This window comes from Oncorhynchus nerka, linkage group LG3, assembly GCF_034236695.1.
Source record: "Oncorhynchus nerka isolate Pitt River linkage group LG3, Oner_Uvic_2.0, whole genome shotgun sequence".
Taxonomy (NCBI): Eukaryota; Metazoa; Chordata; class Actinopteri; order Salmoniformes; family Salmonidae; genus Oncorhynchus; species Oncorhynchus nerka.
In genome coordinates, this window is record NC_088398.1 from 86747078 (window position 1) to 86763891 (window position 16814).

General features: G+C 46.5%; 1 protein-coding gene across 1 annotated transcript in view; it reads left to right on the forward strand.

Moving 5' to 3' along the window:
- The first annotated feature begins 939 nt into the window (after positions 1-939).
- Positions 940-16814, forward strand: part of LOC115127422 (insulin-like growth factor 2 mRNA-binding protein 2) — a 133749-nt gene continuing 117874 nt past the window's right edge. Inside the window, 2 exon segments of the mRNA XM_065016395.1 lie at positions 940-1354; positions 2205-2265. Of these exon segments, the coding sequence (XP_064872467.1) occupies positions 1180-1354; positions 2205-2265 (236 nt within the window). The 5' untranslated portion in view covers positions 940-1179.

Genomic DNA, 16814 nt, shown 5'->3' on the forward strand with positions numbered 1-16814 from the left:
TTCACCATTATGCTTTCTCTGAAATGATTGTAGAAATGGAAGAACAATCCAAATGAATGAAAACGTTATCAGCATAATGACAGAGGGAGTGCTAATCAATATATCCCAATTTAAAAATACATCGTAGAGTACAACTGATCATTTAAAAACTATTTAAATCTAAAAAAAAAAACTAAAAACTTAAGGCCTGAAACTGAAAGACTACAAAATATTAAATTGTCCATGCCATGGCAGGTGTTCATTCAATTGAACTATAGGCCTACACAGAGCAGTGTTTGGGCCCAGTGTTTGGGCCTAGTCTACATAACCCACCTGGACCTCTCAACTACTACCATAAAACATGTCAGTACTTTACCATGCGTGTTCCTCTGTAAAGGAGAGTCGCCCGTGACTGGCCTGCGAGACGTCAGTAAGGGCTAGGGGCAAGCAGCTCCATCCCTTCTCCTGTGCCTTCATCAATAGAGCCGGTCTAACCAGGGGTTATTCATTTATGCATTGAATGATCCAGATTATCCAACATCCGGCCAGGTGTGAACATTAATGCCATCTCTAGACAACGTCCATCAGAGGAATACTTTTTGGAGGACACGTTTTGCAGTCAAACCCATATGTTTGTGATTGAAGTAATTGACCTTTTATTTCCCTCTGCTCCTCTCATGGGAGTCAGTGTCATAATGTGACGCATGTTATTAATCCAGGATTGATTGTTTTAGTAGCCTACCGTACCTGCCACGTTTCACTATAGCCCAGGCGTAGCAGTGGAGGGGGTTACAGTTCAGTATACCCCTCCAGGCGCTACTGATCCAACCCCATGGTTAACCTTCCACATGGTCCTGATGCCACCTTTATACCTGCCTGCTTGCCATGATGTTGAAGCGCTGATGCTCCGGTCTAACAAACATCTCCAAACGATTGTTTTTATATTTCAATCAGATTTTATTTAGAGGCGGCGCTTGTTGGCTCTAGAGTGGCGTCGTAACGACACTTTTCAATTCCAGTAAAAAGAGTTTGTCCAGAGCACATTTCGAGCTGGGGGTCGACTGCATCTGGGGGGGTGATTGCTTTTTTCTGCCAGATTTTTCTATTTTATTTTGTATTTTCTTATTTAAAAAAAAAACTTTACAGTTGAATTTCATTTCCTTGTGATTTGATTCCATATCAAAGATTTGCCTTAAGATCATGAACAAACTATATGTGGGGAATTTGAGTCCTTTGGTCACTGTCGAGGATTTGAAGGAGCTCTTTGGCGAGAAGAAGCTTCCTGGGGCCGAGCAGGTTCTGCTCAAATCCGGCTATGCTTTTGTGGACTTCCCCGACCAAAACTGGGCCATAAAAGCTATTGAGACACTCTCTGGTAAGTGTCTATCTGCAGGGGCTGATGCAGTAATGTCTCCGCGACTGGGCTGAAACGCTCAAAACAATTAGTGGGAAAATAAACGATAAATAATTATTATTTACCTAACCCGTTTTTGCTCGGGACTGTATTGGATACGCGCTGTTACATCAGTGCCAGAGTTGACTCACACTCATTCCGTCATGGTCAAACAAATATATCGCAAATTACAGATCATATACACTCACCAATGTCATCCCTGTATGCGTAACTGAAACAGGACTCATTGTAACGTAATTATTCCATAATAGTTCTATTTTGTAAATTACAGAGGGGCGCTACTTTGTAATCAACCATTGGAATGTACGGGATGCTCTGATGTTCGGGAAGGCATCATTATTTTTCAGTATATTTTTCTTGATTTTATTGAAAAGAACCGACCAAAGTAACTGTAGAGAATGTGTCAAAGCCATGTTCCTATGATGCCTGGGTATGTTTTTACGAGGTGTCTTAAAGGTAGGTGATGGGGGTCTGGAGATAAAGAGCGAATAAACAGGTAGCTGGGGGGACGAGGTGAGAGGCTTATTCGGAGCTGCGCCAGGCCACTAAAGACAACGCTGCTAGAAGAGGGAAACATGTCGGAGTTTAGTAGTTCTACACAGAAACAACAGATTTATGGACATAAAGAACACATAGGAAAGAGAGCAAGGCATTCCTCTCTCTCTCAGGCTCACCTCTAATCTTACATTCTTTACAAAGAAAAGCAGATCCTTATTGCCTACATTATCAGTCTTGTCAAATGGCAACATGCTACAGTAGCCATAGGCAATATTACATTGTTAACAATGCCATATTCGTCTCATCCTTACAGGTAAAGTTGAATTACATGGGAAGGTGCTTGAGGTAGACTACTCTGTTCCCAAAAAGCTCCGGTAATTATTGATTTATTCATGTTCCTTTATATCTGATCACCTGGTCTTATCTGTCTGTTGTCCCTGTGTCTGTTTTATTTTTCATTTTGTATTGAAACTTTATTTAACAAGTCAGTTCAGAACAAATTCTTATTTACAATGACGCCTATACAGGCCAAACCCAGGACGACTCTGGGACAACTGTCCTCAAACCTGTAGCATAGCAACCGTGTGACATGTTGTTTTTGTTGCTTTGTGTTGTTTGTAATGCAAATATGATCAAAGTATTTGTATCAGTCCAGAAGTTGTTTTAAATCTAACATTTTCGATGTAAATGCAATGGAATAACACTTTATACATTTATTATATATAAAATGGTTGAAGTGTAGCACTTCCTGTTTCGATGGCCTCAGTGAATTATGTAATCCATGTTCAGAGCCTACTCCTGGTTTTAGGTGGCCCATACAAATACTACATGATAAACACATACATTTATTATATATAACATGGGTGAAGTGTAACACTTCCTGTTTCGATGGCCTCCTGGTTTTAGGTGGCCCATACAAATACTACATGATAAACACATACATTTATTATATATAAAATGGGTGAAGTGTAGCACTTCCTGTTTCGATGGCCTCCTAGATGATAAACACATATGCATACATTAGTCAACACTTTGTAGTTCATTTTGTGTTTTTGTTGTTGTTGGTTTTGATTCATTGGTTCAGAAACACTTGATTGATTCATTGGTTCAGAAACACTTGATTGATTCATTGGCTCAGAATCACTGATTGATTCATTGGTTCAGAAACACTTGATTGATTCATTGGCTCAGAATCACTGATTGATTCATCACGTTTGAAGCAACAATTCCCTTCCTCATGCACCACCTCAGGGATTTCCAAAAGACTGCATTGTTTGACATGAAGGTAAATATTCAAACCCTTTGTTTGGGAAGTGACCTCTGCTTTATGTGTTTCCTCCCCCACCTCCCCCTCTCACCGATGCTGGTAGCATGTCCTGCATGCAGAATACCCCTCTGACATGGCCAGGGCCAAGGCAGGGCCGTGCACAGACCTTTTAGGGAGCAGGTTAAAAATAAATAAAAGTAATAAATAAATAAAGAGCAGCAGTAAAATAACAATAGCAAGGCTTTATACAGGGGGTACCGGTACAGAGTCAATGTGGAGGCTATATACAGGGGGTACAGGTACAGAGTCAATGTGGAGGCTATATACAGGGGGTACAGGTACAGAGTCAATGTGGAGGCTATATACAGGGGGTACCGGTACAGAGTCAATGTGGAGGCTATATACAGGGGGTACAGGTACAGAGTCAATGTGGAGGCTATATACAGGGGGTACCGGTACAGAGTCAATGTGGAGGCTATATACAGGGGGTACCGGTACAGAGTCAATGTGGAGGCTATATACAGGGGGTACCGGTACAGAGTCAATGTGGAGGCTATATACAGGGGGTACCGGTACAGAGTCAATGTGGAGGCTATATACAGGGGGTACCGGTACAGAGTCAATGTGGAGGCTATATACAGGAGGCACCAGTACAGAGTCAATGTGGAGGCTATATACAGGGGGTACCGGTACAGAGTCAATGTGGAGGCTATATACAGGGTGTTACGGTACAGAGTCAATGTGGAGGCTATATACAGGGGGTACCGGTACAGAGTCAATGTGGAGGCTATATACAGGGGGTACCGGTACAGAGTCAATGTGGAGGCTATATAGAGGGTATTACGGTACAGAGTCAATGTGGAGGCTATATACAGGGGGTACCGGTACAGAGTCAATGTGGAGACTATATACAGGGGGTACCGGTACAGAGTTAATGTGGAGGCTATATACAGGGGGTACCGGTACAGAGTTAATGTGGAGACTATATACAGGGGGTTACCGGTACAGAGTCAATGTGGAGGCTATATACAGGGTATTACAGTACAGAGTCAATGTGGAGGCTATATACAGGGTACCGGTACAGAGTTAATGTGGAGGCTATATACAGGGGGTACCGGTACAGAGTCAATGTGGAGGCTATATACAGGGGGTACCGGTACAGAGTCAATGTGGAGGCTATATACAGGAGGTACCGGTACAGAGTCATTTACATTTACAGGGTTACAGAGTCAATGTGGAGACGCTATATACAGGGGCGACTTACAGAGTCAATGTGGAGACTATATACAGGGGGTACCAGTGGAACAGAGTTAATGTGCATCTAGGTCTTTTACAGGGGGAGGGGGAGTTAATGGATTACTTTATCCTATCAGGGGGTCCTTAAGAGTTGGGGTTTCAGGTGTCTCCGGAAGGTGGTGATTGACTCCGCTGTCCTGGCGTCAATGTGGAGTTTGTTCCACCATTGGGGGCCAGAGTCAATGCGGAGGCAGTTTTGACAGGGCTGAGTCAATGTGGAGGATATACTGGGGTACTTCAGAGTCAGTGGAGGGATATACAGGCCAGAGGTGGATGTACAGAGTCAATGTGGAGGCTATATGTAGGGCCTGATCAGAGCCAATGGAGGTAGTGAGGGTGTTAAGGTACAGAGTCAATGTGGAGGCTATAGCACCATGGTCTTGTACCGGACAGAGTCAACTGGAAGCCAGTGGAGAGAGGGAGGAGCGGGGTGACGTGAGAGTCAATGGGAAGGTTATATACAGGGGGCTGCGGTACAGAGTCAATGTGGAGTTGTACAGGGTTTAATGGCACAGGCAATGTGGAGCCCAGCCATACAGGGGCAGTAATCCAGACAGAGTCAATGTGGAGGATTACAGGACCTGCGCAGAGTCAATGTGGAGGGTCTATATACAGGATGTTGTAGAGCAATGAGGCTACCTACAGGAACGGGCCACCGCCTTGAGTTATTTGGAGGCTATATACAGGGTGTTGTCCAGGATCAATGTGGAGGTTCTTAGCGCTCTGGGACGAGGACACAATGGGAGTTGTCATACAGGGTGATAAGGTACAGATCAATGGAGGCAGTCCTTCCCGGGAGGAAGAGAGTCAATCTTGGAGGCTCATTGAGGTGATGATCCGTCAGAGTCCACACTGATATGGGGGTCTGCCAGACATGCAGAGATGCTATATACACCTGGTCCGGTCAGAGGGGGAAAGGGAAGATTAATTGTAGTGGGTCTGCAGAGTCAATGATAGGAGAGACCATGTGAGGTTATGACAGAGTCAAGTGACTTGGTGTATAGCGAGGGAGAGGGCCTAGAACAGAGTCAATGGGGACACCAGTGGTGAGAGCACGAGTCAATGAGGAGACTATATACAGCCACCTGGTAGGAGACCTGTCAGGTGGAGGCAATCCAAGCGTGGGCCGCGCAGAGATGCAACTCGGAGAGGGTGGAGAGGGGGATCTGATGGTTCACAGAGTCAAGGGAGGCTATATCTAGGGGATGACCGAGCAGAGTCAATGTGGAGTTAGCTTTAGTATGCGGAGGCCTCCGTGATACAGAGTCAAGTGGAGGCTATATCTCAGGGGAATGACTAGAGTCTTGAAACCTGACTGATTTGGATCAAGAAGGTCATTCTGAGAGAGATAGCGGGAGAGCTGGCCACAGAGTTCAAGAGTTTTGGAGGAAATACAAAGAAGGGATACTGGTCTGTAGTTGTTGACATCGGAGGGAGTCAATGTGGAGGTTTTTCAGAAGGGGTGCAACTCTCGCTCTCTGTGAAGACAGGAGGGACACCAGCGGTCAGGGATGAGTTGAATGTGGAGGCTATATACAGGGGAGAAGGTCACGGAGATGGTCTGGAGACAGGGGAGGGGATAGAGTCAATGGGCAGGTTGTTGGGCGGCCGGCCGTCACAGAGTCAATGTGGAGATGTCATCTGGAGAGAGAGGGAGAAAGGAGGTCAGAGCACAGGGTAGGGCAGTGTGAGCAGAACCAATGTGGTGTCGTTTGACTTACAAACGGTAGGATCAGATGTCAATGTGGACCTTCTTTTCAAAATGGTTGACAGAAGTCATCTGCAGAGAGGGAGGGGGGGGAGGGAATGAGGAGGATTCAAGAGGGAGGAGAAGGTGGCAAAGAGCTTCCCCTAGGGTTAAGGCAGATGCTTGGAATTTAGAGTGGTAGAAAGAGTGGCTTTAGCAGCAGAGACAGAGGAGGAAAATGTAGAGAGGAGTGGAGTGAAACAGGATGCCAGGTCTGCAGGGAGGCGGAGTTTTATCCATTTCCGCTCAGAGTGCAATGTGGAGCCTGTTCTGTGAGCTCGCACAGAGTCAATGTGGAGGCTATATACAGGAGGGAGGACCGAGTTAATGTGGAGGATATACAGGGGACATAGAGAGTCAAAGGATGCAGAGGGGGAGGTAGAGTTAATGTGGAGGGTATATGAGGAGGCAGAATCAGGAGATAGGTTGGAGAAGGTTTGAGCAGAGGGAAGAGATGATAGGATGGAAGAGGAGAGGTATATAGAGAGAGCGAAGGTTGGGACGGCGCGATACATCCGAGTAGGAGTCAATGTGGGAGGCTATATACAGGGGAAAAGGATACAAGGTAGTGGTGGAGACTTGGAGGGGGTTGCAATGAGGTTAATGTGGAGGAACAGCATCTTAGTAAGAGTCATGATGTGGAGGCTATATACAGGCCTTGTGAGTCAATGTGGGAATATACAGGGTGTTAGGTCAAGAGTCAAGTGGAGTGGAAAGAAGGAGGCAGAGAGGAAGAGTCAAAGGTGGAGGCTATGGGGGAGGTTAAGAGTCAGAACTGTGGAGGTGAGCAGGGGGTCCTCAGAAATGTGGAGGCTTATCAAGGCATCAGAGTCATTGATGAGGCTATCTACAGGGGCACGGGCGATAAATGAGTAAGGATGTTAAGCTTGAAAGGGCTGGTAACTGTGACAGCATGGAATTCAAAGGAGGCTATATACAGGGGGTGGGTCAATGTGGAGGCTAAGGGGAAAGAGAATGACCACTTGGGAGAGATGAGAGTCAATGGTGCCACCACCCCCGCTGACCAGGGTCTTAAGGGGTGTGCAGAGTCACGTGGGAGGACTAAGAGAGAGCAGTAGGAGTACGGTGTTGTCTGTGGTGATCCATGTTTCCGTCAGAGCCAATGAAGGAGGCTGGATAGACATAGGCTGAGATGAACTCTGCCTTGTGGAGGCTATATACGGCAGTTCCAGAGGCTACAGAGTCCTGGAACTCTAATTGTAGTGGGCGCTGGGACCAGAGTTAGGGTGGAGGCGGCCATGCGGGTGGAGCGTTTGTATGGTCTGTGCAGAGGCTGATACAGGGATAGACAGAGTCACATAGTTGACAGGCTAGAGAAGGGGGTACGCTAATGCAGAGTCAGATGGAGAATGACAAGTGGACTACACGAGTCAATGTTCAGAAAGTTAAGCTTACGTAGCAAGAATCTAATTGACTAAAATGATTAAAATGATAGAGTACTGCTGGGGTAGGCTAGCTGCGTTGTGGACACTACCTAATCAAGTCGTACAGAGTTGATGTGAGTTTATACAATGCTGCCGGTATCAGAGTTAATGCTGGCTAGCTATATACAGTGTTGGTTACGTTAGTCAATGTGGAGGACAATAGCTGGCTAGCTAAGAGAAAATCGCTCTAGACTACACAATTATCTTTGAAACAAAGACAGAGCTAATGTGGAGCTAGCTATGTAGCTAGCTACAGATCAAACAAATCACAGTTGGGACTGTAATGAAATGAAGTGAAAAAGTGATACTACCTGTGGAGGGGGTACGCGGAACAGAGTCAATGCGAAGAGTTCTAAGGGTCTATAGTACAGAGTCAATGTGGAGGCTATATACAGGGGGTACCGGTACAGAGTCAATGTGGAGGCTATATACAGGGTATTACTGTACAGAGTCAATGTGGAGGCTATATACAGGGGGTACCGGTACAGAGTCAATGTGGAGACTATATACAGGGTGTTAAGGTACAGAGTCAATGTGGAGGCTATATACAGGGGGTACCGGTACAGAGTCAATGTGGAGGCTATATACAGGGGGTACCGGTACAGAGTCAATGTGGAGGCTATATACAGGGGGTTACAGTACAGAGTCAATGTGGAGGCTATATACAGGGTGTACCGGTACAGAGTCAATGTGGAGGCTATATACAGGGGGTACCGGTACAGAGTCAATGTGGAGGCTATATACAGGGGGTACCGGTACAGAGTCAATGTGGAGGCTATATACAGGGTATTACAGTACAGAGTCAATGTGGAGGCTATATACAGGGGGTACCGGTACAGAGTCAATGTGGAGGCTATATACAGGGTATTACGGTACAGAGTCAATGTGGAGGCTATATACAGGGGGTACCGGTACAGAGTCAATGTGGAGACTATATACAGGGTGTTAAGGTACAGAGTCAATGTGGAGGCTATATACAGGGGGTACCGGTACAGAGTCAATGTGGAGGCTATATACAGGGTACCGGTACAGAGTCAATGTGGAGGCTATATACAGGGGGTACCGGTACAGAGTCAATGTGGAGGCTATATACAGGGGGTACCGGTACAGAGTCAATGTGGAGGCTAATTGTAGGGGGTACCGGTACAGAGTCAATGTGGAGGCTATATACAGGGGGTACCGGTACAGAGTCAACGTGGAGGCTGTATACAGGGGGTACCGGTACAGAGTCAATGTGGAGGCTGTATACAGGGGGTACCGGTACAGAGTCAATGTGGAGACTATATACAGGGGGTACCGGTACAGAGTCAATGTGGAGGCTATATACAGGGGGTACCGGTACAGAGTCAATGTGGAGGCTATATACAGGGGGTACTGGTACAGAGTCAATGTGGAGGCTATATACAGGGGGTACCGGTACAGAGTCAATGTGGAGGCTATATACAGGGGGGTACCGGTACAGAGTCAACGTGGAGGCTGTATACAGGGGGTACCGGTACAGAGTCAATGTGGAGGCTGTATACAGGGGGTACCGGTACAGAGTCAATGTGGAGGCTATATACAGGGGGTACCGGTACAGAGTCAATGTGGAGGCTATATACAGGGGGTACCGGTACAGAGTCAATATGGAGGCTATATGCAGGGTGTTACGGTACAGAGTCAATGTGGAGGCTATATACAGGGGTTACCGGGAGTCAATGTGCTGGGGAATTGGTTAGTCGAGGTAATTGAGGTAATATATACATGTAGGTAGAGTTAAAGTGACTATGCATAGATAATAAGAGAGTAGCAGCAGCGTAAAAGAGGGGGGGGGGCAATGCAAATAGTCTGGGTAGCCTTTTGATTAGCTGTTCATGTCAGAGTCTTATGACTTGGGGGTAGAAGCTGTTAAGAAGCCATTTGACCTAGACTTGGCGCTCCGGTACCGCTTGCCGTGTGGTAGCAGAGAGAACACTATGAACACTAAGTCTTTGCCAATTTTTAGGGCCTTCCTCTGACACCGCTTGGTATAGAGGTCCTGCATGACAGGAAGCTTGGTCCTAGTGATGTACTGGCCGTATGCACTACCCTCTGTAGTTGCCATACCAGGCAGTGATGCAACCAGTCAGGATGCTCTTGATAGTGCAGCTGTAGAACCTTTTGATGATCTGAGGTCAAAAGTTTGGACACACCTACTCATTCAAGGGATTTTCTTTATTTGTACTATTTTCTACATTATAGAATAATAGTGAAGATGTCAACTATGAAATAACACATATGGAATCATGTAGTAACCAAAAACGTAGTAACTCTGCAGTCCAACTCCTCCCAAACCATCTCAACTGGGGTGATTGTGGAGGCCAGGTGGTCTGATGCAGCACTCCATCACACTCCTTGGTCAAATATAATAATATAATATATATATCTCCTTCTTGGTCAAATAAATAAATAATATATATATATAAGTATATTTTGATTTGTTTAACACTTTTTGTTTATGATTCCATTATGTGTTATTTCATAGTTATTCTACAATGTAGAAAATAGTAAAAATAAAGAAAAACCCTTGAATGAGTAGGTGTGTCCAAACTTTTGACTGGGACTGATATATATATATATATATATATCTTGTGTAGCCCTTTTCAAAAACCTTCCTTTTGAACCAGTGCTTAGAGGACTGTCTCTATATGATTGGCAGGCCTGTGTCATGGACGCATCAATGCTGCATTTACATTACATTTACATTTAAGTCATTTAGCAGACGCTCTTATCCAGAGCGACTTACAAATTGGTGCATTCACCTTATGACATCCAGTGGAACAGTAGTGCATCTAAATCTTTTAAGGGGGGATTACTTTATCCTATCCTAGGTATTCCTTAAAGAGGTGGGGTTTCAGGTGTCTCCGGAAGGTGGTGATTGACTCCGCTGTCCTGGCGTCGTGAGGGAGTTTGTTCCACCATTGGGGGGCCAGAGCAGCGAGCAGTTTTGACTGGGCTGAGCGGGAACTGTACTTCCTCAGTGGTAGGGAGGCGAGCAGGCCAGAGGTGGATGAACGCAGTGCCCTTGTTTGGGTGTAGGGCCTGATCAGAGCCTGGAGGTACTGAGGTGCCGTTCCCCTCACAGCTCCGTAGGCAAGCACCATGGTCTTGTAGCGGATGCGAGCTTCAACTGGAAGCCAGTGGAGAGAGCGGAGGAGCGGGGTGACGTGAGAGAACTTGGGAAGGTTGAACACCAGACGGGCTGCGGCGTTCTGGATGAGTTGTAGGGGTTTAATGGCACAGGCAGGGAGCCCAGCCAACAGCGAGTTGCAGTAATCCAGACGGGAGATGACAAGTGCCTGGATTAGGACCTGCGCCGCTTCCTGTGTGAGGCAGGGTCGTACTCTGCGGATGTTGTAGAGCATGAACCTACAGGAACGGGCCACCGCCTTGATGTTAGTTGAGAACGACAGGGTGTTGTCCAGGATCACGCCAAGGTTCTTAGCGCTCTGGGAGGAGGACACAGTGGAGTTGTCAACCGTGATGGCGAGATCATGGAACGGGCAGTCCTTCCCGGGAGGAAGAGCAGCTCCGTCTTGCCGAGGTTCAGCTTGAGGTGGTGATCCGTCATCCACACTGATATGTCTGCCAGACATGCAGAGATGCGATTCGCCACCTGGTCATCAGAAGGGGGAAAGGAGAAGATTAATTGTGTGTCGTCTGCATAGCAATGATAGGAGAGACCATGTGAGGTTATGACAGAGCCAAGTGACTTGGTGTATAGCGAGAATAGGAGAGGGCCTAGAACAGAGCCCTGGGGGACACCAGTGGTGAGAGCACGTGGTGTGGAGACGGATTCTCGCCACGCCACCTGGTAGGAGCGACCTGTCAGGTAGGACGCAATCCAAGCGTGGGCCGCGCCGGAGATGCCCAACTCGGAGAGGTGGAGAGGAGGATCCGATGGTTCACGGTATCGAAGGCAGCCGATAGGTCTAGAAGGATGAGAGCAGAGGAGAGAGAGTTAGCTTTAGCAGTGCGGAGCGCCTCCGTGATACAGAGAAGAGCAGTCTCAGTTGAATGACTAGTCTTGAAACCTGACTGATATGGATCAAGAAGGTCATTCTGAGAGAGATAGCGGGAGAGCTGGCCAAGGACGGCACGTTCAAGAGTTTTGGAGAGAAAAAGAAAGAAGGGATACTGGTCTGTAGTTGTTGACATCGGAGGGATCGAGTGTAGGTTTTTTCAGAAGGGTGCAACTCTCGCTCTCTTGAAGACGGAAGGGACGTAGCCAGCGGTCAGGGATGAGTTGATGAGCGAGGTGAGGTAAGGGAGAAGGTCTCCGGAAATGGTCTGGAGAAAAGAGGAGGGGATAGGGTCAAGCGGGCAGGTTGTTGGGCGGCGGCCGTCACAAGACGCGAGATTTCATCTGGAGAGAGAGGGGAGAAAGAGGTCAGAGCACAGGGTAGGGCAGTGTGAGCAGAACCAGCGGTGTCGTTTGACTTAGCAAACGAGGATCGGATGTCGTCGACCTTCTTTTCAAAATGGTTGACGAAGTCATCTGCAGAGAGGGAGGAGGGGGGGGGAGGGGGAGGAGGATTCAGAAGGGAGGAGAAGGTGGCAAAGAGCTTCCTAGGGTTAGAGGCAGATGCTTGGAATTTAGAGTGATAGAAAGTGGCTTTAGCAGCAGAGAGAGTAGAGGAGGGAGTGAAAGGATGCCAGGTCCGCAGGGAGGCGAGTTTTCCTCCATTTCAGTCAGTTATTGACGGATACAAAAAAAGCGAACGCTTTTTTTTTTTTTGCCTATGTTCTCTTCTATGCCTGGAATAAGCACATGGAACACCAGACCGTCTTCACATGTATTCACATCTATTTCTGTCTCACTGCTTTCATTCAGACTTGATCAAAATGTTAGAGAAAAGTGAGCGTCTGATTTTCAACTTTGATTTGGTAAAATGGGAAAACATTTGTATATTTTTGTATGTATTTTCAATACTGTTATGACAGTAATTATGGTGGATTTGTAGTGAAACTTTATTTCACCACACCACATGCCATTTCAATCCCTGCTTGTTGTAAAGAAAGAATTGTTATTTTCTCTGCCCGTATGAAGTGGGGAGGACAGAGTTAGTGGGATTCTCCACAATATGGGGAGGACAGAGTTAGTGGGATTCTCCACAATATGGGGAAGACAGAGTTAGTGGGATTCTCCACAATATGGGGAGGACAGAGTTAGTGGGATTCTCCACAATATGGGGAGAACAGAGTTAGTGGGATTCTCCACAATATGGGGAGGACAGAGTTAGTGGGTTTCTCCACAATATGGGGAGGACAGAGTTAGTGGGTTTCTCCACAATATGGGGAGGACAGAGTTAGTGGGATTCTCCACAATATGGGGAGGACAGAGTTAGTGGGATTCTCCACAATATGGGGAGGACAGAGTTAGTGGGATTCTCCACAATATGGGGAGGACAGAGTTAGTGGGATTCTCCACAATATGGGGAGGACAGAGTTAGTGGGATTCTCCACAATATGGGGAGGACAGAGTTAGTGGGATTCTTCACAATATGGGGAGGACAGAGTTAGTGGGATTCTCCACAATATGGGGGAGGACAGAGTTAGTGGGATTCTCCACAATATGGGGAGGACAGAGTTAGTGGGATTCTCCACAATATGGGGAGGACAGAGTTAGTGGGATTCTCCACAATATGGGGAGGACAGAGTTAGTGGGATTCTCCACAATATGGGGAGGACAGAGTTAGTGGGATTCTCCACAATATGGGGAGGAGGACAGAGTTAGTGGGATTCTCCACAATATGGGGAGGACAGAGTTAGTGGGATTCTCCACAATATGGGGAGGACAGAGTTAGTGGGATTCTCCACAATATGGGGAGGACAGAGTTAGTGGGATTCTCCACAATATGGGGAGGACAGAGTTAGTGGGATTCTTCACAATATGGGGAGGACAGAGTTAGTGGGATTCTCCACAATATGGGGAGGACAGAGTTAGTGGGATTCTCCACAATATGGGGAGGACAGAGTTAGTGGGATTCTCCACAATATGGAGAGGACAGAGTTAGTGGGATTCTCCACAATATGGGGAGGACAGAGTTAGTGGGATTCTCCACAATATGGGGAGGACAGAGTTAGTGGGATTCTCCACAATATGGGGAGGACAGAGTTAGTGGGATTCTCCACAATATGGGGAGGACAGAGTTAGTGGGATTCTCCACAATATGGGGAGGACAGAGTTAGTGGGATTCTCCACAATATGGGGAGGACAGAGTTAGTGGGATTCTTCCACAATATGGGGAGGACAGAGTTAGTGGGATTCTCCACAATATGGGGAGGACAGAGTTAGTGGGATTCTCCACAATATGGGGAGGACAGAGTTAGTGGGATTCTCCACAATATGGGGAGGACAGAGTTAGTGGGATTCTCCACAATATGGGGAGGACAGAGTTAGTGGGATTCTCCACAATATGGGGAGGACAGAGTTAGTGGGATTCTCCACAATATGGGGAGGACAGAGTTAGTGGGATTCTCCACAATATGGGGAGAGGACAGAGTTAGTGGGATTCTCCACAAATATGGAGTTAGTGGGATTCTCCACAATATGGGGAGGACAGAGTTAGTGGGATTCTCCACAATATGGGGAGGACAGAGTTAGTGGGATTCTCCACAATATGGGGAGGACAGAGTTAGTGGGATTCTCCACAATATGGGGGGGAGGACAGAGTTAGTGGGATTCTCCACAATATGGGGAGGACAGAGTTAGTGGGATTCTCCACAATATGGGGAGGACAGAGTTAGTGGGATTCTCCACAATATGGGGAGGACAGAGTTAGTGGGATTCTCCACAATATGGGGAGGACAGAGTTAGTGGGATTCTCCACAATATGGGGAGGACAGAGTTAGTGGGATTCTCCACAATATGGGGAGGACAGAGTTAGTGGGATTCTCCACAATATGGGGAGGACAGAGTTAGTGGGATTCTCCACAATATGGGGAGGACAGAGTTCTCCACAATATGGGAGGACAGAGTTCTCCACAATATGGGGAGGACAGAGTTAGTGGGATTCTCCACAATATGGGGAGGACAGAGTTAGTGGGATTCTCCACAATATGGGGAGGACAGAGTTAGTGGGATTCTCCACAATATGGGGAGGACAGAGTTAGTGGGATTCTCCACAATATGGGGAGGACAGAGTTAGTGGGATTCTCCACAATATGGGGAGGACAGAGTTAGTGGGATTCTCCACAATATGGGGAGGACAGAGTTAGTGGGATTCTCCACAATATGGGGAGGACAGAGTTAGTGGGATTCTCAATCCTCCACAATATGGGGAGGACAGAGTTAGTGGGATTCTTCCAATATGGGGGAGGACAGAGTTATGGGGGGGAGGACAGAGTTAGTGGGATTCTCCACAATATGGGGAGGACAGAGTTAGTGGGATTCTCCACAATATGGGGAGGACAGAGTTAGTGGGATTCTTCCACAATATGGGGAGGACAGAGTTAGTGGGATTCTCCACAATATGGGGAGGACAGAGTTAGTGGGATTCTCCACAATATGGGGAGGACAGAGTTAGTGGGATTCTTCCACAATATGGGGAGGACAGAGTTAGTGGGATTCTCCACAATATGGGGAAGACACCAACAATAGCGTATTCTCTATCCCTGTGCTGTACATTTGAATGAGGATGACATCTTTGGCAATTGAATGATATTGTATTTCATTGTAATAAATATATGACTTCACATGCAATGCCTTTCTACATGTTAGTAAAGGACGGGGTTACTAACAAGTGGAGTTTTGAAACACTTCCCATATTAAATATTAAATATTAAATAATAAGTTATTATTGGATGTTGCATTTATTCTTATTGTGAATTATGAACATTGACATTTGGATGGAAACTTACATTTTCATCTTTCCACGTGAAGAAGTATCTGAACAATCATTTTGTGTTTTCGTCTTTTATAGTAATTTGATATATTGTCATATTCTAACTTAAAGCATATTAAACAGAGTACAGGGCAGTTTCTGAAAAGTATTAGTAGATATCTTAATATCCGTATAAATGAACATCCATTAATTTGATTGGCTCATTCTGATTGGCTGGGCCCTCCCTAGCGGGTGGGCCCATGCCCTCCCAGGCCCACCCATTGCTGTGCCCCTGCCCAGTCATGTCAAATCCATAGATTAGGACCTATTGAATTGATTTCAATTGACTGATTTCCTTATATGAAATGTAACTCAGCAAAATCTTTGAAATTGATGCATGAAGCATTTATATTTTTGTTCAGTATAGAGTGATGGAGGTAGATATGTATAGGGGGTCAGGGGACAGGGATACTGGAGTGATGGAGGTAGATATGTATAGGGGGAAGGGGACAGGGATACTGGAGTGATGGAGGTAGATATGTATAGGGGAAGGAGACAGGGATACTGGAGTGATGGAGGTAGATATGTATAGGGGAAGGAGACAGGGATACTGGAGTGATGGAGGTAGATATGTATAGGGGGAAGGAGACAGGGATACTGGAGTGATGGAGGTAGATATGTATAGGGGGAAGGAGACAGGGATACTGGAGCGATGGAGGTAGATATGTATAGGGGGAAGGAGACAGGGATACTGGAGTGATGGAGGTAGATATGTATAGGGGAAGGAGACAGGGATACTGGAGTGATGGAGGTAGATATGTATAGGGGAAGGGACAGGGATACTGGAGTGATGGAGGTAGATATGTATAGGGGAAGGAGACAGGGATACTGGAGTGATGGAGGTAGATATGTATAGGGGAAGGAGACAGGGATACTGGAGTGATGGAGGTAGATATGTATAGGGGAAGGAGACAGGGATACTGGAGTGATGGAGGTAGATATGTATAGGGGGAAGGAGACAGGGATACTGGAGTGATGGAGGTAGATATGTATAGGGGAAGGAGACAGGGATACTGGAGTGATGGAGGTAGATATGTATAGGGGGAAGGAGACAGGGATACTGGAGTGATGGAGGTAGATATGTATAGGGGAAGGAGACAGGGATACTGGAGTGATGGAGGTAGATATGTATAGGGGAAGGAGACAGGGATACTGGAGTGATGGAGGTAGATATGTATAGGGGAAGGAGACAGGGATACTGGAGTGATGGAGGTAGATATGTATAGGGGGGAAGGAGACAGGGATACTGGAGTGATGGAGGTAG